Genomic DNA, 25,697 nt, shown 5'->3' on the forward strand with positions numbered 1-25,697 from the left:
TACCTTACAGCATGCTCCGCATACCATGCAGCATGAGCCGCATACCTTACAGCATGCTCCGCATACCATACCGCATGCTCCTCAACCCACCGCAGCCCCTCCCACGCACCAGCACTCTGCTTTTGTTGTTGCCAGCTCCCACACTCCGACTGCGGAGAAGGTTGACGATGCACCCGTGGGCCTACACCTCCCACGGTTGTGCGCCCGGCATGGCTTCCTGCTCTCACACTCTTGTTGTGAGAGCTCCTCCACCCATGCACAGTCAACCCTGCCAGATGTATGATGACTCCCACACACAGAGCACTCCGTTGCCGTGCGTGAGCTACCACAAGCTGCCGTGTTTTGACACGGTGTGTCAGCCTCCGCAACACACTGTGGTTACCGCCACTCGCCAGCAGCAAACTAGTCAGTCAGGAGTTGAAGCTTCCCCACACAACTTTGGTTGTTGCCAACTCACAGACTGTCAAACAGTTACATGACGTTGCCTTCTGGTCTGCTACTTATACACCAGTGCTGTATGTCCTCACGCTCCTGTTGTGGTTGACAGTTCAGTTTTTGACAGTTCACAGACTGTCAAGCAGTTTCATAACGTTGCCTTCTGGTCTGCTGCTTTTGCACCAGTGAAACCCTCACTGAGAGAACCTAGCTTTTCTCGGATATGGTTCCTGTAGATGAGAAAGTGCTGTTCTCCCTCCTTCTGATATTCCCTTGAGGACTCTGTCATTTGGAGAGGAGCCTTAAGCTGCTTAGCCTCCTATGGACTTTTATTTAAGCATAACATGCTTCCAGAGAGGGTAAATGGTTCCGCTTCAGTCGCTAACCCCGTCTGTTGCCACACCTGCTCCCATAGACCTTGGGCTTTGTTGCAAGACATGCAGTCCAAGCTTAGTCCTTGATAGAGGATTTTTTACGGAGAAGACCCTTCTTGCCAACGACCTTCCTACCGGTTGGTTGTACGCCCTGTTGACGCTGAGGTATCCTACTCACGTCCGCCAGTTGAGATGGTTCCTCCACCGGTGCGACCCAGTGTGGGTTGCCAGTCGCACGTTGATGTTATGCTACTCTCGGAGGTGGTTGTGGACGTTCAGTGTGTCACTGGGAAGACGTTCAACAACCAGCAGAGGTGACTTGTTGTGACGCAGTGCGGCAACCTCAGCAACCCGATAAGGGGTTGTCTGTACTACCCAGACAGTCTAGACAGTTTCGGGTTGTCGCTGTACTTCCTCGCTTCCCCATGGTTGACAGTTCACAGACTGTGCAGCAGTACCATGATCTTGTGTCCGGCTCCGTCACGCATCCACCAGTGCGACCGGATTCAGCGAGTCAGACGTTGCCCACTCCGTTGCCGTTTCCTCATCAGTTTCGGATGAGGAACCCTCTGATGAGGACATGGCTGAACAAGAAGATCAATCCCCAGCCCTGCTATCCATCCAGAAGATGCTGAAGAAGGAATACGGCCCTGTCAGGCTGTGGATGAGTCTGGTTAGGACACTGTCATCCGTGGTGCATTTGGTGTCACTTGGAAGACTACACCTCCATCCTCTTCGGTTTCATCTAGCTCTTCACTGGAAAAGGACAAGACGCTAGAAGCGGTCTCGATCCCGGTTTCCGGAAGATAAGTCTGGTCTAACCTGAGAAAAGGACTTTATCAACCTTTTATAGGGTCTTCCCCTGACTGTTCAGACTCCCAACCACGTTCTCTTCTCAGACGCATCGGACGTAGGCTGGGGTGCGACCTTAGGCGGTAGGGAATGCTCGGGATTATGGAACTGCAAGAAGCTTCTGGCAGTAAGTCTGACCTGGAAAAGCTTCAGGTCTCTCCTTCAAGACAAAGTAATGGAGGTCAACACGGACAACTCCCTGCTTTGATGTTCATCTCCTAGCAAGGAGGGACCTACTCTCTGACAGGGTGCGAGTTCGCTAGTGACCTCCTCTCCTGTTCAACAGGTCTAGACTTTTCACTAGTAACAAATTTCTTCCAAGGCAACTTGAATGTCTTAGCAGTTTGTCTTAGTAGGAAGGGACAATAATTCCAACATATTGGACCCTCCACAGAGATGTATGCAAGAGACTTTGGGTCACCTGGGGCCAGCCAACCATAGATCTCTTCGCAACCTCGATGTCCAAGAGGCTCTCAATACTTTGCTCACCTATCCCGGACCCAGCAGTGGTTCTTTTAGATGCCTTTCTACTAGATTAGTCTCATCTAGATCTATATGCATTCCCTCCGTTCTAGTTTGTCAACAAGGTACTGCAGAAGTTCGCCTCTCACGTTGGGACAAAGTTGACACTAGTTGCTTCCCTCTGGCCCGCGAGAGAATAACTTACCGAGGTACTTCGATGGCTAGTAGACGTTCCCAGAACTCTTCCCCTAAGGGTGGACCTGCTACGTCTGCCACGCGTAAGAAGGTACTCCAAGGCCTCCACGCTCTTCGTCTCACTGCCTTCAGAGTATCGAAAGACTCTCGAGAACTAGAGGTTTTTCGAAGGAGGCAACCAGAGCGATTGTTAGAGCAAGGAGAACATCCACCCTTAGAGTCTACCAATCGAAGTGGGGAATCTTCCTAAACTGGTGCAAGTCAGTATCCGTATCCTCGACCAGTACCTCTGTAACTCAAATAGCTGACTTCCTCTTATATCTGAGAAAAGAGCGATCTCTTTCAGCTCCCACTTTCAAGGGTTACAGAAGCATGTTGGCATCAGTCTTCCGTCACAGAGGCTTAGATCTTTTTAACAATAAAGATCTACAGGACCTCCTTAAGTCTTTTGAGACCACGAAGGAGCGTCGTTTGGTTACACCTGGTTGGAATTTAGACGTGGTTCTAAGATTCCTTATGTTAGACAGGTTCGAACCTCTTCAATCAGCCTCCCTGAAAGATCTCACCTTTAAGACTCTTTTCCTGATATGCTTTACCAGCTAAAAGAGTCAGTGAGATTCATGCCTTCAGCAAGAACATCGGATTTTCATCCGAAACGGCTACATGTTCTACATCTTGGTTTTCTAGCCAAACACGAGCTGCCTTCTCGGCCTTGACCAATATCGTTCGTTATTCCAAACTTATCGATATGGTTGGAAATGAACTAGAAAGAGTATTATGTCCTGTAGAGCTCTTAAGTTCTATTTTAAAAACCTTTACGAGGCCCGTCTGAAGCTTTATGGTGTTCAGTTAAGAATTCATCTTTGCCTATGTCAGAGAATTCCTTATCCTATTAGTTTCAGACTGTTAATACGAGAAGCTCATTCCCTTCTGAATGAGGAAGACCAAGCTTGGCTGAAGGTAAGGACACACGAAGTTAGAGCTATCACAACTTCCGTGACCTTTTAATAAAATAGATCTCTGCAAAATATTTTCGACGCAACCTTTTGGAAAAGCTAATCAGTGTTCGCGTCTTTTATCTTAAGAATGTCCAGTCTCTTTACGAGAACTGCTACACTCTGGGACCATTCGTAGCAACGAGTGCAGTAGTGGTGGGGGCTCCACCACTACAATTCCCTAATTCCAGAACCTTTTTAATCTTTCTCTTGAAATATTTCTGGGTTGTCCGGAAGGCTAAGAAGCCTTCCGCATCCTGGTTGATTTGGCGGGTGGTCAAATTCTTTCTTGAGAAGCGCCTAGATTAGAGGTTGTGATGAGGTCCTTTAGTATGGGTTGCAGCCCTTAATACTTCAGCACCTAGGAGTCGCTCAGCATCCTAAGAGGATCGCTAGGCTCAGTAAGGAAGACGTACTTAAAAAGGCAGAGTAATGGTTCAAGTCGACTTCCTTACCAGGTACTTATTTATTTTATGTTTGTTACTTTGAATAACGGCTAAAATAAGATACGGGATACTTAGCTTCTTTGTTAACATGTATGCTGGTCTCCACCCACCACCCTGGGTGTGAATCAGCTACATGATCATCGGGTAAGATTAATATTGAAAAATGTTATTTTCATTAGTAAAATAAATTTTTGAATATACTTACCCGATGATCATGAATTTAAGGACCTGCCCTTCCTCCCCATAGAGAACCAGTGGACCGAGGAGAAAATTGAGTTCTTGTTGACAAGAAGTACTTGAGTACCTACTCACAGATGGCGCTGTTGTGTACACCCCCACCTGTATAGTGATCGCTGGCGTATCCCGACCGTAGATTTCTGTCGGGCAACAGAGTTGACAGCTACATGATCATCGGGTAAGTATATTCAAAAATTTATTTTACTAATGAAAATAACATTTTATCACCTCGCCTAGGCTTTTGAACGCATCAGTAATCGAGTCAACCTCATTATGACAAAATCATGTCTAGGCAATGACAGAAAACTTCTTGAGTATCCTTCACCTGTGCCCTGTATGCTAAATTGCACAGAGTACAGTACTTATGTTTCAAAGCCTGAGTGGAGCTATTCACGAGTCCCAATTACAGCATATATTTTAGTCTTGTTGTATTCATGTTCCCATAGCACAATATCTCCACTTTAAACTCAAACAGCGACAATATTAACATGATCTTGTGGGAGGAATTTGAGAGTTTAAAGCAGTTTGTGTAACTCAATGTTGAGGTATGGAAAGGTCAAAACAACTGGTGTTAAATAAGAAATTTTAGGTGGCGTTGCTGGTAAAGCAATGTTATATTGTATATACAGTGGAACTTCCACTTGTAAATTTTTTATCCTTGAACCATTGTATGAGCTTCAAACATGAAATATGCCAAATCTAAGTCCTACAATGTGCAGGGTGCTGTTGAACCTAAAAGACATAGAAAGAGAGAGTCCGATGCTCACTTTCCAGACGAGTTTCCTAGGTGCGCTATCCCAGATGCTTTGTCTCTGCAAGCTGCTCCATCAGAACCCAACTTTGGCAAGTTTACAGACACTCCTGTGTCATGGGGAATCTGCCAGACTGATATCTCCCGGGTGTGCTACCACATCGTGATCTTCACTACATGCATGTTAGTCAGTTGAACTTCCTTCCATATGTTGCTCCTTATACAGAAGCATCATACCAGATGTGTGCTTCAGACGCATCCTTTTAATGTACGTCTCGGGTACTCGTAGTAGGTCTCATTCAAAAGGGAGGAATGGTTGTCTTCCAAAAAACAGAAATGGTAGTCACAGATTGAACATTCCTCAAGGGGCTGCGCTGTATCGTAAAGGTTTACAGCTTAGGAGAAGCCTTGTCTTTTCCCTGAAGGACAAGAAGGTAGCCATCGAAATTTTCTGTCTCGCCCCTAGCAGTCCGACACTTAGACTTGAACCATCTTGGTTGGCTTTACCCAAGGAAATCTTAGAAAAAGGGGATTCTCAGGTCTCCGGAAATGAGGTGTTTTATATAGCAAGTTATCCTCTCTCTTGATTCCTGCAGCCTTTACGAGGCAGAGAAAATACTATCAGAGGAATGAGACTCTCCCTTCACTGCTTCCATTAAACCTCGCAGGTACAACCTGGACACCGGGTTGCTCAGGAGGATGTTTTTCAATGGTGAAAGTTTCTTTTCACCATCAGAGGCTTCTAGTATGGAAGTCACAACCATGGCTACCGTGCGAGATATTGTTCTGACGGAAGATAGGGCGGTTGAGTTCCTAATACACCAGGTGGCCGTGGACAATTGAGTGCTAAAATGTCATGTTGTGACTTCAAGATTCCACAGACTGATTGACCACCGAGAAGGACTTTGTGTAATTTTCACAAATGATCTTTGAGATGGTATCCTCATGGACGCATGCCAACGAATTTCACCTGCTCTGCTCTCTAGATGAATGGCTGAGCCTATCAGGGTTGGAGGACGACCTTCTCCTCCTCTTAGATCGAGTTCTCTTGTTGTCAAGACCGGGGGTTCGTTATGAATCAAGGAAATTCTTTCTTAATCCCCACTCAATGACTAGTGTATCTCGGGATAGATATAGTTACATTGCAAGGAAAGTACTGTATAGCCATCCCAAAAGATTTCTGTGGCAGTCCCTTCCAGCACATCAGTGGCAGTAGTGCCTTAGGAATTTGACATCATAGAATGGTTAGTCCCCAGAGGCAAATCTTATCATTGATCTTTACAATGGGGACTAAAGCTTCCTGGTCACAGCATGTGGATGTTCTGCTCTATTCAATACGGATAGGGGAGGAATCCAGAAAGGATCTTTGATGGTGTCTAGATGAGATGAGCCTCATGAAAGGGGGTTACCAGTCTCGATACTTCCACTGGAATTCCTCCTCTTTATAGACACATTCAGAGAAGTGTGAGAAGCTCTCCTTGGTAAAAACATAGTGTCAAGTTCCTGGACGGTTCCAGGTTGCCAGGAACATTCAAGCAATGAGAACTAAAGCTTTAGCCTTGCAGAAGTTTTTCCCCTTTTTGCGCAAGCATTCGTTAGTGTTTACGAGTGACAACACTACTTGCGTCTTACACAAACAAGCAAGGAATTACTACATCTCTGCAACTGTGCCAACAACCAGTAATGACCCTTGAGTGGACAGAGCTCATCTCTATTACCATGTTGGGTCATTTCATCCCGGATGAAAGGAGCATAGTGCAATAGCAGTCAAATTGAGGAATAACGTGCAGATTGTTGGATGAGGATGATCTTTATGCCTACGGACAGTATCAGAGATCCTGATTTTGTGGTGTTCTCAGACATTGGATCCATTTGGGACCTTCCTTAACCATAAACTCATGATTGATTGCTTTCCAGTTCCAGACCTGAAAGCAGCGTTCAAGAACGTGTTCCAGCATCTGTGGGATGACCTCAATATATATACTTTATTGCCGTTTTGCCTGTTAACCTGTTAAGCGTCCCCCCTGGACCAGGTTGCCGCTAACGTACCGTCACGCTTTTTTTGCCCTGAGCGGTCATTTCACTAATGATAATTTTTCAAAGTTAGTATCATTTCTTTATGCTTATAATTCGTATTCATAGTTAAAAGTAGGGATATTAATTACATGGTAGAGTAAAAAAACAAATAATACTTCTATTATTTCACGTCAAATTGCTACATAATACTGAATATTCTAATGGGTTCTTTTTATCTTCAATCGTAAATCTTACGCCTGGATAAGCAACAAAAGCAAAGGGACAACTCTCTCTCTCTCTCTCTCTCTCTCTCTCTCTCTCTCTCTCTCTCTCTCTCTCTCTCTCTCGTTTTCAAATATGTTCGTCATACATTTGTACATTATTTATCCACTTTATTCTTTCTCTCTCTCTCTCTCTCTCTCTCTCTGTTGGCATTTCCTTTCCTATATAGTTTTGTGAAATCTCGTTGTCCAGTCATTTGATAATGAGAAGTCATTTTCGCTTTCGGCATCGAAAGAAAACTTTGTTTTTTCAATATACAGTACTCATCACTGGAGGATTCAAAACTAGTGCTCTCATTATCAAACAGGTTATCATTATCAAATTCCTCAACAAGAATATCATTTATTTCATCTAAAGAAATAACCTTCCTCTTTAGACTGTTCATTACAAAAGGAACAACAAACAACCACTTCCGCATGAACGCCCGAAGCGCACTGATAGGAAACCAGTTTTCTAACATCAAGCTACCTTCAGAAAAATAGTTGCCAGACATCATATAAGTTTCTATTTACAGCCCCCATATACTGAGTGTTGCCAAGTGGTGATCCTATACTTACTATACGATTAAACGTAATGTCACGAGACTGACGGCTTGAAAAAGGCAATTAAAGTTATGAACGGAATATGCAGTTGAAGGCGGTACCGAGTCGATCGTGGTGAACGGTTTATCACGTGGGTGACGCTTAACAGGTTAAGAAATCCTAAATCAAGTTGGACCAGCATTAAACCTGCTGTACTGTAATACTGTACTCAAGTGGCCGCCAAGGGAGTGATACCTGGACCTGCTGCTCCTCTTAACAAAACCTTAAAAGCATTGTCTACTTTCCCAGACTTGCTGTGCCTGCCACAATCCAAGATCTTTCAAGGTACAGAGGGATTTCTCCAGCTTCCTTCAAGGAGGTTATTCAGCATCTCCTTTCAGAGAAAGCCCTTCCACAAGAGATTTCGCAACAGATGTATGGATACCTCCACAGATCCTCAACAGCAGTCTACCAGGCCAAATGGTCCTACATCTTGGGAAGGATGGCTCTCCTCCAGGAATTTCTATTCTGTTAATTGCTGATATTTTTTGTTCGTCCTCCGCAAGAAGAGTCTTTGCTCTGTTTCACTGGTAAAAGGATTTCTTTTGGCCTTGAGCCGTCTATAGACTGAAGGGTGTAGAAGAAGAAATTTCAATGCTAATACAAAGTTTTGAGCAGACCTGTCCTCCAGTTGAGGGAGTCCATCATTGTGGAACGTTGAATAGATATTACGTTCCTGGAAGAGGGCACCTTATTAACTGTTGAGGTGAGTCTCAGATAGGGACTTTATCCTGAAAACAGTTTCCTTGCTCGCTTTACCTTCAGCTGAATAATCATCGAACTCCATGGTCTCATGTTCAACATCATCCATTCATGGAGGTGGAAGCAGATCCACTCTTCTTTATCCTTACCTTTGTATCTAAAGCAAAATTATCTAGGTGCCTGATTCTAGGGTTTTTAGGGATATAACCGATAATCTGATCAGATATTATTGTGTCCCTTAAAGAGAACTCGGGTGGTATCTCAAGCGGACTAGGACTTAGACCACGCCTGCAACATCTCTTTGTGAGCATTTTTCAAAGAACACAATCCCATTCTGGCAGAGAGAGATGATTTCAGACGCCCACTTCCTCACCCTCAGAAGAGACACCTGTAAAAGCTCATGTCCTAAGAGTTACAGTATTATTCCCTCTTAACTTTTGAGAGGAATTTCGCTCTGATGCATGTTTTTCAGGCTGGTGTTGGAAGCATTTGACAACGCTCACTGCTAACTACCTGCGGGATCTGACCCACTGGACCCTAGTTACGTTCTCAGGACCTGTTGTAACTGCTCGGCAAGTGGTATAGCTGCCTTGGCTCCTTTCACAGGACCAGTAACTGTGGATCAAATGCTGGGCTGACTGGGATGAAAATAAAGAATGACTGGCCTTTTTTATTACTTTCAATCTCTTGGGGTATAGCTCTGAAAGACCTCACCAGCTGGACTCAATCAGATAGTTAGGTAAGCCCACTTAATGTGTTTGTTCCATACTCAAGCACATATTTTCCCTTGCTCCTTATGAGGGGGAGTGTGATCTAGCGAAGCAAACCCATAATCTTGAAATGGTCTCTAAGGCTGCAGCATCAGCAAACCCATTCCTTGCCAGGTTTATGATAAAAGGAATTCTGGCTTGAGAACACCCCTCAAAAGCCAGGGCCACGAAACCCGCTGGTTCTCTTTCTGGTATTCACACAGTGTAAGGAGCCTTTACACTTTCAGCATCCAAAATGCTAAGAGTTTTGTGTCCTTGGGTTAAGTTTCCAGCCAGTTGGAAAGGGGACTTCCTCCCTCCTAGGGATGAGTCTCTATAGTAAAGAAGGATGGTTTGTATTCATTTAGGAACAAATCACAAATTTTTAAAGTAATTTGTATTTTTCTTAACTAAAAAAACCTTCGTTCTTTACCCAAACTTTCCCACCATCGCCAGCCCTCAAGAAATTCCCATGCTTCCATCCAAGTGAAAGGTAATTACCTGTCTGTTGTTTACACCTCATTATAATTTTAATTGCCGTGTTCCCCAACTTAACTATTATCTATTCTCCTATAGTAAAAGACTCAGGTTTGTACTGTATAGTAAGGAACAAAGCAAATTACTTAAAAAAAAATTGTGATATTTGGTTTGCTTTTTACAGGTGGCCCAAGAGGTTTATTACGGAGAATGCGAAGTCAGTTAGCAGAGGATGGCTGTCCAGAATCCCAGTTAGTTATGGGACGGACTTTGTTGCAGCAGTTGGGAGATGGTTGGTTTTATTTTTTTTTTCTATGTAAAATTTGACCTTCACTTTCATTAAAATTAGGAGTTTATTACAATAAAAAATGAGGATTTAGCCATGAAATTAATGTTTCAAAAAATGTTACGTGAATATAGTAAAGTCTTTTAAGTCATCTTCATTACTATTATGCAAATTGTTAACTTCATTATTTAACCCTGGATAGGTACGGTCCTCGGACACCCCTTTAAGGGTATACTCGGACGCGAACGACCCCGACGCCAAAAAAAATTCTTGAAAAATCAGTTTTTGCAGTAACCTCCTTTTTTCTTTTGCCAAAAAAAACTTCAATGAATGCTTAAAACAACTGTATAGATAAATACTACTCATCTGCAGAAAAACTATTTATTATAAATATTTTAAAAAATTAAGTAGAAAAAAAAAAGACCTGACATAAAAATTCATAAAAAAAAAGTTTATACATATATACACAAATCCTTTTAGGAATTGATTCTTGAATGTTTAGGACACATCTTGATGTATTTTGGATGAAGTCAGACCCATGGAGGTGAAGATCTGAAATGAGAAAAAAAGGGTAACTTTTTTTGGCCAAAAAAATTTGTCCAAATTTCATGAATTTTTTTGGGTACCCAAATGAAATAGGAAGTGGCTAATTTTTTTAGGGAATAAACATATGTTATCCTAAAATAGAAATATGTAAAAAAATCTTCATTATTTTGTAAATTACATTTATATCAGGGGCCATATCTAAAGGTAATTTTTTGAGTACTTAGAAATTCCGTAAAAAAATACATATATTTAATATATAATATGATATTTATGCAGGTAAAAATATACCAAAATATCACAAATTCTATAGGGAACAAGAATATATATAGATAGGGCAGCTTACGCTTCGGATATGTCCACAAAATGGCCGCCAACCACACTGACTCAGACTCCCTAATCTGCCACTTGAAATGTAGGAAGGGTATGTCAATTTCAAGGTGTTATTTACTAATCTAATTATTATTGGATATGCATAAAAATTGTATGGTGGGTTGCTGGATAATTGTCGATTATTTTACGAATATAAAATTAAAATTCTGACCCAAAAAAGTTTTTTGAAGGGAAATAAAATCGAAAAAAAAAATGTAAAACAATATTTTAGCTAAAAAAATTTGATGATATTCAATCAAAAAAAAAGTAAACAAAATTTTCCGACAAATAAACATCTAGAGGAATCATTACTCTGTGATAGTTCCTTAGTACGTAGTAATTTTGAAAGAATTGGGAAAAAACGAAAAAATGGCAATCACCGGAAAATCGAACACATACCTATATATACGCCATATCTGGCTAAAAAAAAGATAGGCATGGGTAGCCAGATCATCTAGAAACACTTTCCAACACTATAAAAATATAAGTTTTGCGACACTACTTGCCAATTCCTTACGGTAACATGACTAAGCAAAAAAATGCAAAACAAATAAAAACGGGCACTCGAGGAAAAATGGCTAACATTCTAATATACGGCATTTCAGAAAAAAAAAATTCAGCCACGTGCTAGTCAAACCATCAAGGCACATTTTCCGACAAATAAACATCTAAATGAATAATTACTCTGTGATAGTTCCTTAGTACGTAGTAATTTTGAAAGAAATGGGAAAAAACGAAAAAATGGCAATCACAGGAAAATCGAACACATACCTATATATACGCCATATCTGGCTAAAAAAAGAAGATAGGCATGGGTAGCCAGATCATCTAGAAACACTTTCCAACACTATAAAATTATAAGTTTTGCGACACTACTTGCCAATTCCTTACGGTAACATGACTAAGCAAAAAAATGCAAAACAAATAAAAAGGGGCACTCGTGGAAAAATGGCCATTCTAATATACGGCATTTCAGAAAAAAAAAATTTCAGCCACGTGCTAGGCAAACCATCAAGGCACATTTTCCGACAAATAAACATATAAATGAAATATTACTCTGTGATAGTTCCTTAGTACGTAGTAATTTTGAAAGAAATGGGAAAAAACGAAAAAATGGCAATCACAGGAAAATCGAACACATACTTATATATACGCCATATCTGGCTAAAAAAAAAATAGGCATGGGTAGCCAGATCATCTAAAAACACTTTCCAACACTATAAAAATATAAGTTTTGCGACACTACTTGCCAATTCCTTACGGTAACATGACTAAGCAAAAAAATGCAAAACAAATAATAAGGGGCACTCGCGGAAAAATACCCAACATTCTAATATACGGCATCTCAGATAAAAAAAAAGACATGCACGTGTTAGCCCAACCATCAAGGCACACTTTCTAACACATAAACATGAAAAAAAAATCAATAATATACGGCAATTCCTTACTACGTAGTAAATTTTTACAAATATTGAAAAAAAACAGAAATTGGCAACCGCAGTTAAATACCCAATATACCAATAACTACGTCGTATCTGACAAAAACAAAATCACGCATGGGTAGCCAGATCATCTAGACACACTTTCCAACACTAAAAAAGCAAAAGTTTTACGACACTATTTCGCAATATCTTACGGAAAAATGACTTGGCAAAAAAATGAAAAAAAAGGAAAAAGGGACACTCGCGGTAAAATGCCCGACATTCTAATATACGACATCTCAGATAAAAAAAAAGACATGCACGTGTTAGCCCAACCATCAAGGCACACTTTCTAACACATAAACATGAAAAAAAAATGAATAATATACGGCAATTCCTTACTACGTAGTAATTTTTACAAATATTGAAAAAAAAACAGAAATTGGTAACCGCAGTTAAATACCCAATATACCAATAACTACGTCGTATCTGACAAAAACAAAGTCATGCATGGGTAGCCAGATCATCTAGACACACTTTCCAACACTAAACAAGCAAAAGTTTTACGACACTATTTGGCAATATCTTACGGAAAAATGACTTGGCAAAAAAATGGAAAAAAATGAAAAAGGGGCACTCGCGGTAAAATGGTCCTCGTGGTGATGAACGACATTTTAACTAAAAAAAAAAACATGCACATGGTAGCCAAACAATCCACCAAGACTTTCCACAACTGATAACCTATACAAGTTGCACCATTCTACGACAATTTCATAATACGTAATAACTTTGATAATTATGCAAACTACCTCAGAAGGGTAAACTCGGACGCGAACGACCCCGACGCGTCTCAGAAATCGGGGAAGGAGTACAGCTACAGCAATGCACATCTGGACACTACTAGAGCGTGTAGGGGAGACACCTCCTGCAGGTCGATCACCCACAAATTCAGTCACGGGGGTGAGTCACGTGAGAAAAACCTGTTTTTTTTTGACGCTCGGGGTCGCAAACGACCCACCGTACCTATCCAGGGTTAAGGAACTACAGTAGTAATTACTATTACTTTAATGTCTTGAAATGGTATATTTAAAGATATTTGTTCCTAAACGTATACAAACTTTTTGTTTTTAGTAGGAGTGTTTTTATCATTGCTGGAACTCTGCTGTTGAAATTATTATGACGTGTCGGTAGTTTCTGGCGAGTGACGAGGAAGCCCCACTTCCTCACCAGCACACCGAGTAGCCACTTTTTTCAGCCACCACAGCATATAGATGTAATTCCAGCATCCTCATCCGGCTAATTTAAGAAACGCAAAGGTTTTGCAGTTGTTTCCCAATCAGTGTAGTGGTGTGACAGCTGTCGTACTAGACTCGCAGAGGGTGTCAAACCTACAGTCAGTCTAGCCAGAACCGATCAGGACCCACCCCGTGACGTCTCGGTGGTGTATGATGAAGATCTCGCTGCTAGTCTTGGATCGGAAGGAGAACAAAAGGAGTCGGAACATGCCTTTCTGCACGATCTGACCTTAATGAGGGGCCTCAATAGGTTTTCAGATCTGGAGACGGCTCTTTAGGAGGATTAGGACACGGTGGGGTATGAAGTTGAATCCTAACAAAACTCAAAGTATGATTGTAAGTAGGTCAAGGACGGTGGCTCCTCAACATCCAGATCTCAGTATTGATAATGTTTCTTTAAATTTATATGACTCTTTCAAAATTTTAGGTGTGATTCTCGACAGCAAATTTACTTTTGAGAAACATATAAGGCCTGTGGCTTCTTCAATTGCACAAAAAATTGGCTTATTGAGAAAGTCTTTTAAGATTTTCGGTGATCAATCTATTCTGAAGAAGTGTTTTAATTCTTTCATTCTACCTTGTTTTGAGTATTGTTCTCCTGTCTGGTGTTCAGCTGCTGATTCTCATCTTAATTTGTTGGACAGAAACTTACGATCTATTAAATTTCTTATTCCTGATCTAGATATTAATCTCTGGCACCGTCGTTCAATTAGCTCATTATGCATGTTGCATAAGATTTTTCATAACTCTGACCATCCTTTACATTCAGATCTCCCTGGACAATTCCATCCTGTTCGTAATACTAGGCAGGCAGTTAATTCTAATAGCCAGGCCTTCTCCATCATGAGGCTCAATACTACGCAGTACTCTAGAAGTTTTATTCCAGCTGTTACCAAGTTGTGGAATGATCTTCCTAATCGGGTAGTTGAATCAGTAGAACTTCAAAAGTTCAAAGTTGGAGCAAATGCTTTTTTGTTGACTAGGTGGACATGAGTCTTTTTATAGTTTATATATGACACTTTTGTTTTTGACGTTGTTAATAGTTTATATATGACATATCTGTTTTGACGTTGTTACTTTTTTTTAGATTGATTTATTGTTAATTTATTCTCTTCATTTATTTATTTCCTTATTTCCTTTCCTCACTGGGCTATTTTTCCCTGTTGGAGCCCCAGGGCTCACAGCACTTTGCTTTTCCAACTAGGGTTGTAGCTTGGACAGTAATAATAATAATAATAATAATAATAATAATAATAATAATAATAATAATAATAATAATCATGTCTTTGGCACTCAGAAGCCCTTGAAGTCCATTGCAGCTTTGTCATGGTCTCAGGGGCTGAAGAGTGCCTGGCGTAAGGTTGCTTCTTAACTCTCCGAATTCTCTGCTTCCTTCCTATCAGGCTTGTCCCCCAATCTCCTCCCACCTCCGGGTGTACAACAGATGTGATACTATGAGATCTTGTACAAGCCTCCCCTAGCCCTTCCTCTTCACCATTAGTTAGAGGAACTGATGAAAGGGGTCTCTCTAGAGAGGCTTTCTGGACGTCAAGTCATGTTCTCGGAGATCCTGAACTAGGAGAAGGTTGCCAAGTATGCCATGCAGGCGACTTCTTGACTGGATCTTTGGTTGGGATCTGTAGGGATCCTGGTACGGGCAGAGGATTTTTCCAAAGAAAGTACCAGGAAGGTGATGGAAGCCTACCCTCTCTCGGGTACCCCTACCATTCCTGGCCCACCAAGTAGTGAACTTGTAAGCAAACGCCATCCTCAAGCGCAGGGACATGCTATCCAAGAGATTCCATCAGCAAGTCCCCAATGTCGAGATCGTAAGGCTTCGGAACTCCTCTCTGGAGGGTTCCTCTTTATTTAAGCCTAGGGATGTTGAGCAAGCTGCGGAGAGATGGAGGAAGTCCCATCAGGCCTCCCTCCTCCATAGGGCCTTGACATCCCGGCCCTACAGACCACCTGCTCCTCCACAAACTAACCAACCTAAGGCCTCAGCAAGTAAAACGGCAGCGAAGGAGGAGGTGTCTAAAAGTCTATTTCTGGCCAAGGACAGGAAAGGCACTAAGTCCTCTCCTGGAGGGAAACAGCCTAGAGGTGGTGGCAAAGGCTGCAAATGCTAGGATAGGGGATCCCCCTGCTTGTCCTCTAGTGGGGGGGATGCCTAAAGAGCTGCTGGAACAGGTGGATGCAGCTTTGGGCCGATCCCTGGACAGTCTCCGTGATTCGTTCATGATATTGCGTCCCATTCATTTCATCTCTCCCTCCACTGATCAAGACTCCAGTGACGATAAACTCCATTGTTATGGGATCAGTAAAGGGGTTGGTCCTTTGGATAGACGTCCAGCCTAGGTTAGAGAAGGGTGCTCTCCAAGAGGTTTCGTCGAGATGTTCCCCAAGTTTCTCTGTCTATTCGTACACCTCTGCAGGCAGTGGTTGTACAGATCGACATAGGGCGAAAATATACAATTTGTTCTCTGTACTTGCCTCCAAATGATAACATTTTGTATGACAACTTAGTGGAGGTGATTCAACAACTCCCTCAACCTTTTCTTTTACTTGGAGATTCGAATGGTAGACATCCTATGTGGGGTGATGTTTTAGCAAACACGAGGGGAAATATCATATCATCAATTGTGGAAAATGAAGATGTGGGACTCCTTAATACAGGAGAGCCCACACACTTTCATGTCCAGACAGGTACCTTGTCATGTATTGACCTAGCAATCGTAAGCTCTAATTGCCTAATCGACTTCGATTGGAGAACATTAGATGATTGGCATACTAGTGATCACGCACCAATCATTATAAACACCAACAATGGTCCACCTTTACAGGGATCGCCACGATGGAATCTTGACAAGGCGGACTGGGATAAATTTCGTGAGCTAAGCGAAATTGAGGGGGATGCAGGACAAGTTGAAAATATCGATGATGCCATAGACTTACTGAATGGAACTCTCCATACAGCAGGAGTCAATTCAATTCCAAAAACAACAGGGTTATTCAAACGACGACCAGTCCCGTGGTGGTCTTCAGAACTAACTGCCCTGCACCGAGCCACAAGAAGATCTTTAACACGATTGCGTAGACGCAGAACTGATGAGAATTTAATTATGTACAAGAAATGTAGAGCACAGTTCCGTCGTGCCATGAAAGAAGCAAGGCGCCAGTCATGGATGTCTTTTGTTTCCTCCATTAACAGTAGAACACCACCATCTTCTGTGTGGAGGAAAGTAAAAAAGATAGCTGGCAAATTCACCCCCAACCCACCACCAGTGTTGAAGGTGAATGGCCAGTATGTAACTGAAGCAAAGGAAGTTAGCAATGCCCTGGCTAATCATTTTTCAAATGTATCCAGCAAGTGTGAAGGAGCCCCTGGTCACCAGTATAGGAGCGCTGAAGAAAAGAAAATTTTAAATTTTGCAACAAGAAGGGAAGAGTCGTATAATTCTCCTTTCACTGAAAGAGAATTTGATTCCGCACTTGCTCATTGCAATGATACAGCCCCTGGACCCGATGGAATTCCATATGCAATGATTAAACATGTACATTTTAATACAAAGCTATTTATTTTAAGTATTATTAATAGAATATGGCATGATCATAGTTACCCAAGTGTTTGGGAACTAGCCATTATTTTAGCCTTTTTAAAACCCGGTAAAGACAAGTTTTTAGCAGCAAACTATCGTCCTATTGCATTGACATCTTGTTTATGTAAAATCATGGAGAAGATGGTCAATGCAAGGCTGATGTGGTACCTGGAAAAGAAAGGTATTTTATCACAGATTCAATGTGGATTCCGAAAAATGCACTCAACGACTGATGTGTTGATACGACTAGAGTCTTCTATTTGTGAAGCCTTTGCTTCCAAACAGCACCATGTTACAGTATTTTTTGACCTTGAAAAGGCATATGATACCACATGGAGATATGGTATACTTAAAACCATTCATGAAATCGGATTGAGAGGAGAGCTGCCACTATTTATTCAGGCATTTCTTTCACGTAGAGTTTTTCAAGTGAGAGTTGGGGAAACACTATCTGAGAGTAAGTGCCAGGAAGGAGGAGTTCCTCAGGGTAGTGTGCTGAGTGTAACCCTTTTTGCACTAGTAATTAATGGGATATCCTCAGCCATTCCCCAGGATGTTCTCTCAACATTATTTGTGGATGATCTCTCAATATCATTTGCTGGCACCAGAATGGCAATGGTTGAGAGAAAAATCAAACTCTCTATTGATAAAATTATCCAGTGGGCTGACATGAATGGATTTAAGTTCTCGACAAGTAAAACTACCGTTGTCCATTTTTGTCGTATCCGGGGAGTACATCCAGACCCGGATGTATACATTAAAGGTCAACGGATACCATGTGCAAGAGAAGCTAAATTTTTAGGTTTGATATTTGATTGTAGGCTGACATGGGTTTCTCACTTAAAAGCATTAAAAGCTAAATGTGTTGAAGCTCTGAATATCTTAAAAGTATTGTCCCATACATCGTGGGGGGCAGACCGCAATACTATTTTAAAATTATACAAGGCCTTGATTTTTTCCAAAATTAGTTATGGTTGTGAGGTATATTCTTGAGCCACCCCAAGCCGGTTAAAAATATTAGACTCGATACATCATGCAGGTATTAGATTGTCTACTGGAGCTTTTAAAACCTCGCCTATCCCAAGTCTCCTTGTTGATGCTGGAGAGTTACCTCTAGACCTTTACCGAATGTCTTCCATTCTTCGGTATTGGTTTAGATTGCAAAGACTCCCTAACTCTCTCGCCTTTCAGACTGCAAGCCTCGAAAGACACGCATCATACTTTGAGTTGCACCCAAAATCTCCTCAACCTTATGGCTTTCGGGTGAAACGATTATTAAATAGTCTGGATATAATTAGAAATAAGGTACTTCCATTCAAGGTATCACCAACGCCTCCATGGAAGTTACCAGGGATATCTTTTTGTAAATATTTTATTGGAGATAAGAAGAATATGTCAGACCTAGAAGCCAGGTCTCTTTTTAATGAACATGTTAGAGAACATAGAGGATCAACTTTTATCTATACTGATGGCTCCAAATCTGATGCTGGCGTTGGATTTGGAGTACATACTAATGGTTTTAATTGTAGAGGTGCACTTCCTCTGACCGCTTCCATATTTACTGCGGAACTGTATGGCATATTAACCGCTATTGAGAAAATAGCGTTGGAGAAGAAGGGTAATTTTACAATTTTTAGTGATGCAAGGAGTGTCCTTCAAGCTATGGAAGTTTTTAATTCTAATAACCCTCTAGTTTTAAAGATTTTAGAATGGCTTTTCATTATTGGACGGAGAGGTATAACAGTTCAATTTTGTTGGGTTCCAGCACATGTAGGTGTGTCCGGGAATGAGAAGGCAGATTCACTGGCTAAGGAGGCTGCATCAGAGTTGCTGCCAAGAAGGTATCCCATTTCCTGTGATGATTTCTTACCTGACATCAAGAAATTGGTTTGCAATAAATGGCAACAGCAATGGGATAATCAAGATGGCAATAAAATGCGAGAGATAACAAATGACATATATCCTTGGAGGTATAATATGATGCCTCGAAAATGGGAGACGTCTCTTTGTCGTCTCCGTATTGGTCACACTCGGTTGACACACGAGTTTCTGCTGAAGGGCCAACACCAACCGTATTGTGACGACTGTGTAGTACCTCTAACAGTAAGGCATTTGTTGACCGAATGCCCCAATTATAACAACTTGCGGAATAGATATTTGTTTGAGGCTCGAGGTGAGGGTGGCAGGTTCATCCTTGCCAAGATTCTTGGAAATGATGTGTCCTACCATGCAAGTGGCATTTTTAGATTTATTTCAGAAGCAGGTCTTCTGAAAAATATTTAACTTTTATGACATTCAACTTTTATGATTTTAATTGAATACTCTTTTATTTTTTATTTTATTTTATCTTTTATTTTTGTATACATAAATTAAATGTTACCGGCGTCAATGACCTCAGATGTCAGGATGCCTGAAAACTTTAAATCAATCAATCAATCTCCAAGAGGTCCTTGAAGACTCCCCAGGCTTCTTCAGTCGACTCTTTCTTGTGAAAAAGGCATCTGGAGGCTGGAGACCAGTCATCGACTTCACAGCTCTGAACAAGTTTGGCAAACAGACTTCGTTCAGCATGGAGACGACAGACACAGTCAGACAAGCGGTAAGGCCATAGGACTTCATGTGCATATTGGACCTAAAGGATGCATACTTCCAGATCCTATTCCATCCGTCTTCAGGGAAGTATCTAAGATTCAGCTTAGACAAAAAAAAAATACCAGTTCAGGGTATTGTGTTTGTGTCTTTGCACAGCACCCAGAGTCTTCACCAGAGTGTTCGGCCTAGTGTTCTCTTGGGCTCACAGGATCGGCATCCGACTTCTTCGTTATCTGGATGACTGGCTTATCCTAGCAGACTAGATGGCAACCCTTCTTCAACACTGAGACAAACTTCTGAGTGTTTGCCAAGATCTGGGGATCATGGTAAATCTCAAGAAGTCTTCCCTGCTTCCCATTCAAAGCCTTCCCACAAGACGACAGGGTAGTGAGGCTGAGGAAAGTCGCGAGAGTTTTTGTCAGACGAGAAGAACTTCCAGCCCAGAAGTGGCTATGTCTCCTCGGACACCTATCATCTCTGGCCCGTCTAGTTCCTACCGGCCGCCTCAGGATGTGATCCCTCTAATGGCGGCTGAAGTCCAATTGGAATCAGGCCTTCGATTTCTTGGACATTCTTGATCCCCAGGGGACCTGGACATTCTTGATCCCCAGGGGACCAGAGGAATGGACGGACATTAATTGGCTGGTGGTAGACAAGAATCTAAGGAAGGGCGACAATCTTCTTTTCCTCCCCACTGACTTGATGCTGTATTCCGACACATCAAAAGAAGGGTGGGGAGCCCACTTGCTGCACCACACGACCTCAGGCCTCTGGTCAGAGTTTGAAAAGTACCTTCACATTAGAGATGAAGGCCGTATTCCTTGGCCTTCAGAAGTTCCTCCAATTCCTGGTGGGTCACTCAGAGGTGGTGATGAATGACAACATTACAGTAGTGGCTTACATCAACATACAAGCAGGTACTTTTTCGCAGAACCTATCCCACATAGCAGTAGAGATACTGAGATGGGCCGAAGTCTACTCAGTGTCTATCAGCCCGCTTCATTCCCGGCTAAAGGAATTTGCTCGCTGACAATCTGTGTAGAGCAACGCAGATAGTGAGTACCGAATGGTCAGTGGATCATCTAGTAGCCAACAAAGTCCTGACTTTGTGGGGTTCTCCGACGGTGGATCTGTTTGCAACAGCCCTGAACTTCAGGCTCTCGTTTTATTGCTCCCCAGGCCCAGATCCCAGGGCTCTCTGTCAAGATGCATTCTAACAACGGTGGGACACCATCGATGTTTACGCCTCCCCCCCCCCCCCGTTCTGTCTGATGAGAAGACTTCTCAACACGGACAGAATATCGATCAACCTCTCAATGACCCTCATAGCTCTGCTATGGCATCATGCAGAATGGTTCCCAGAGCTTCTGAGAGAACTCCCTCCACTACATGACACGATCTACAGTGCTCGGACAACCCTCCCCAAAATCTTCCACAAAAGAGTAGCCTCGCTACGTCTTTATGCTTGGAGACTATCCAGCATCACTTCACTCAGAAAGGATTTTTGCAACAATTGTAAACAGAATGTCTGGATATCTGCAAAGATCTTCAGCTGCAGTCTACCAGGCAAAGTGAAACTACTTCTGTGGTTGGTGTCGTGGAAGGGTTATCTCTTCACTTGATGCCACTATTCCAGCAATAGCAAAGTTCCTCGTGTACGTGCGGGAAGAGATGCGCTTCTCAGTTTAGGCAGTAAAAGGACATCTCCTCATCGCTAGAACTTCTCCACTCGTATGAAGTTACGAACTTCCTGATCTCAGTTGGAAGTGAGACTTCCCCCTTGGAACGTGGTTTGAGTTCTTCGGTCTCTAATGAGGCCTCCCTACGAACCATTACACCAGGCAACAGATCGACATCTCTTTTGGAAGATGGTGTTCTTACTTCCTTTGACTATCCAGCATCACTTCACTCAGAAAGGATTTTTGCAACAATTGTAAACAGAATGTCTGGATATCTGCAAAGATCTTCAGCTGCAGTCTACCAGGCAAAGTGAAACTACTTCTGTGGTTGGTGTCGTGGAAGGGTTATCTCTTCACTTGATGCCACTATTCCAGCAATAGCAAAGTTCCTCGTGTACGTGCGGGAAGAGATGCGCTTCTCAGTTTAGGCAGTAAAAGGACATCTCCTCATCGCTAGAACTTCTCCACTCGTATGAAGTTACGAACTTCCTGATCTCAGTTGGAAGTGAGACTTCCCCCTTGGAACGTGGTTTGAGTTCTTCGGTCTCTAATGAGGCCTCCCTACGAACCATTACACCAGGCAACAGATCGACATCTCTTTTGGAAGATGGTGTTCTTACTTCCTTTGGCTTCGGCTAAACAAGCCAGTCAACTTCATAGTCTCTCTTATTCAAGGAGATGGGAAGAGGTAACATTCAGCTTCATCCCTGAGTTTGTTGCCAAGACTCAGAATCCGAGGGGTATTGGATCCTAGATTCAATTTCTCAAGGATAAAGAGTCTCCGCTCTGTAACTGACAATCCAGATCATGTTATTGTGGCTAGGAAGGAGTTTGAGTTAATACCTCAAGAGAACCGCTGCAGCTCGTCCCTGAGTGCCCTCGCTTTTCGTCGACACCAGGAGGAACAAGAGGAGGGTCACAAAAAACACGATCTCAGCATGGATTCGCAGGGTCATTGACCTCATACTGAACCCGGATCCTCCTTCAACATAGCGACCCAGAGCACATGATGTCAGAGGGACATAGCTACATCCTGGGCCTTCAAAAGAAACTACTCTGTGACGCAGATCTTGCAAGCCGGGGTGTGGATGCATCAGACGACTTTCACTGCTCATTACCTGCAAGACGTGATCCACAGGAAACTCGATACATTCTCTATTGGTCCTGTGGTGGCTGCACAACAGCTGGTTTAATACCTCAAGCTCCTTATTGGACAAGTAGCTGATGGTTGAGGGCAGTGTTAACCAGTTTTAGTCTGTGTGAATGAAAAGGAATGACTGGGTCTTTTCTTTTCTTCATCCTCCCCTCTCTTGGGGAAAGCAACATCCTTGGTCCTCTGCACAAGCCGGCCTGAATCACTGCAGGTAAACCATAGCTCCCTTGTGTAACCTAGTATTTGGTCAATACTGTTACGTCCTCACATCCTAGCGAGGTGGTATTTGTAAAGTCTGTCAACTCTGTTAATTCCTATGGACTCGGAATAACTTATACCTTGACAGTCACATTGCTTGTATCTCGACACACAGCTTGTGTAGGCCGCAGACCATGCATAGCAATGTTTAGCGATGTGTTAGGGTCTCCTTATGTTTTGTACTAACCTACATAAGAAAAGGAAACCCCCGGGTAAAGACAAAAAGACAGATTGGCAGGGACATCCACCCTCCTAATGGGCGAGTCGCCCCTATAAATAGCGTAGGTTTGTATTCTAGTTACGGAACAGATGACCAATTTGGAAACAATTTGTATTTTTCATAACGATGCAATCCTTTAGCTATTTATACAAACTTACTCGCCAACCTTATACCCCTTGAAGTCCTACCTTCAAGCAAGCAAAGTGAAGTACAATCATAGGTGTGTGAGTGAAGGGGGTAGCTAGCCCCCCCTGCTAACCAGCGGGATGATTATTTAACCCTCGCTAATATTTAATGGCTCGTCCTTTCAGTTTTGCCGAAAGTAATACCCCTTTAAATAGCTAAAGGTTTGTATCATTAGGAAAAATACAAATTGTTTCCAAATTTGTCATTTCCCAGGAAATTAAAATTTTAGTTTCTTCTGGTATACTGTATTATTATTATTAAAGTATTGTTATTATTACAAGCTAAGATACAACCCTAGTTGGAAAAGCAAGATGCAATAACTTCAAGGGCTCCAACTGGGAATAATAGCCCAGTGAGGAAAAGGAAAGAAGGAAATGAACTACAAGAGAAGTAATGAACAATTAAGATAAAATATTCTAAGAACAGTAACAACTCTTAAAATAGATCTTTCACATATAAACCCTTGAGCAAGAGAACTCTATAACCCAAGATAGTAGAAGACCATGGTACAGAGGCTATAACACTCCCCAAGCCTAGAGAACAATGTTTTGATTTTGGAGTGTCCTAGAAGACCTGCTTACCCTAGCTAGAGAGTCTCCTCTACCCTTACCAAGAGGAAGGTAGCCACTGAACAATTACAGTGTAGTAGTTAATCCCTTAAGCAAAGAAGAATTGTTTGTTAATCTCAATGTTGTCAGGTGTATGAGGACAGATGAGAATGAGGGAAGAATAGGCCAGACTGTTCGGTGTGCGTGTAGGCAATAAAAAATAAGCCGTAACTAGAGAGAAGGATTTAACGTAGTACTGGCTGCCCAGTCAAAGGATCCAATAACTCTCTAGGAGTAGTATCTCAATGGGTGGCTGGTGTCCTGGCCAACTTACAACCTATTGTATAGCACATGTAAGGGAGAAAGAGATTAGCTGGTGCATATGTTTTTGTTTGTTTCTTTAAAAGAAACAAATATTACTGAGATATTTGTTTTCAGATTATAAAATAAGCTGTATTTATGTTTAATAAAGTATAAAAAAAAAAAAAATTGTGACTTCTAACAATATTTACAACTTAACATATTCGTCATTTAGAATATGTAAACGTAACATCTACCGCCATCTTGGCAAAAATATTAACAATCCTGGGTCAATGAAAGCAAATGAATTTACTGAAAAGATGAAATTAATTCTTATTTTTATTCTACTTAAACACACAACTTTAGTATATGATTATGCTTTGCATATTATATGTTATTAAGTCAGTCCTTCCAAACTACTAAGTAAGTAGTAAAAATCATACGATGATTGAAATACAAGCAAAACATCTGATTTTTATTTTTTCTGATATTGTGGCTGTATGCATTTATGCAGTGATTATACTGTTAACGTTACTAATGATACTTTTATTATCTTTTAATTTTCTAACCTATTGAAATAGAAGATGATATAAATATTATTACCCAGTTACTGTACTGTAGATGTACTGTGCAAGAGATGACAGATAAGGATTTGCGCCATGCGTCAAGAACGAAAACACCGAAAACTTACAGTACAGTTAACCTGTACAGTAGTGATATTAATGTACATATATCACAGTAATATACACTACAGTATTAGTGCGTGGTATATTACATTATTACTAGATAGGAACAACAGTGTTTTGTTATACAGTGCTGTACAGTAAAGGTAGATGACGACTTGGTAAAGTTTTAGTTTACTGTAGTACAATACTGTACTGTAGCCTTATCGTGTTCAGTACTTTACATTTGATTATAAACTGGTAGAAACCAAATAAAAACAACAATAGCTAGTACTTAGTGTGTTAATCAGGCACTCTCGTAGGCAAGAGGCAGTGACTTGTTAGATTAGGAGTTAAACCACCCTAGGGCAACACACATTCGCGATTATTCACTTATTGGGCCTGTCTCTGTTATCTAACTTGCAAAAAATGAGGGTTGACATCATCTCCCTCCTTGTTATGAGAAGGATGGATACAAAAGTGTACAACCCCTTTACTTTTAATTGGCCACACTTTTTAAACATAATATCCTTCTAATATAGAGGTTCTTTAGTAACCCCCTGTCGCTGGACAGAAACCTTTCTCGGGTGATGGGACATGGGCTGGAGTCAACATTTTTGCACCTCTCCAGGCCAAAGTGTTTGAATATCCTGAGATTTTAAACCAGCCAGCTTGGTTGTTGGGATCTTCCTTCTTCCGTAGGATGTCTACTATTAAAGGCCATGGGTTTGTACAGTAATGCCTCGCAACACAAAATTAATTCGTTCTGGAGTGGCTTTCATAAAGTAATTTTTTTTTTTTTTTGTCACATTTCACATGCAAAATGCCTAATTTGTTCCAAAAACTACAAAACCACATTAAATCTTATAATAAAGCTATAGTGTAACCACAGTGAAATACTGTACTGTACAGCCAAATACATTTCAACCATTCAATATACTTAAACTAACTGTTAATACCTGTAAATTAAGTAGTTATTACAGCATAATGTAATAATGAATGGAAAATAATACAATACTGTACATAAAC

The 25,697-nt window shown here is 41.6% G+C and overlaps 1 protein-coding gene across 2 annotated transcripts in view; it reads left to right on the forward strand.

Moving 5' to 3' along the window:
- The window catches only part of wfs1 (wolframin ER transmembrane glycoprotein wfs1), a 91,056-nt gene that overhangs the window by 37,890 nt on the left and 27,469 nt on the right, over positions 1–25,697 (forward strand). For both annotated transcript variants that reach the window (XM_068379114.1, XM_068379115.1), the window contains exon 2: positions 9,739–9,846. In XM_068379114.1, the coding sequence (XP_068235215.1) occupies positions 9,739–9,846 (108 nt within the window). The remainder of the gene's footprint in view (positions 1–9,738; positions 9,847–25,697) is intronic.

Source organism: Palaemon carinicauda, chromosome 8 (genome assembly GCF_036898095.1).
Source record: "Palaemon carinicauda isolate YSFRI2023 chromosome 8, ASM3689809v2, whole genome shotgun sequence".
NCBI classification, from domain to species: Eukaryota; Metazoa; Arthropoda; class Malacostraca; order Decapoda; family Palaemonidae; genus Palaemon; species Palaemon carinicauda.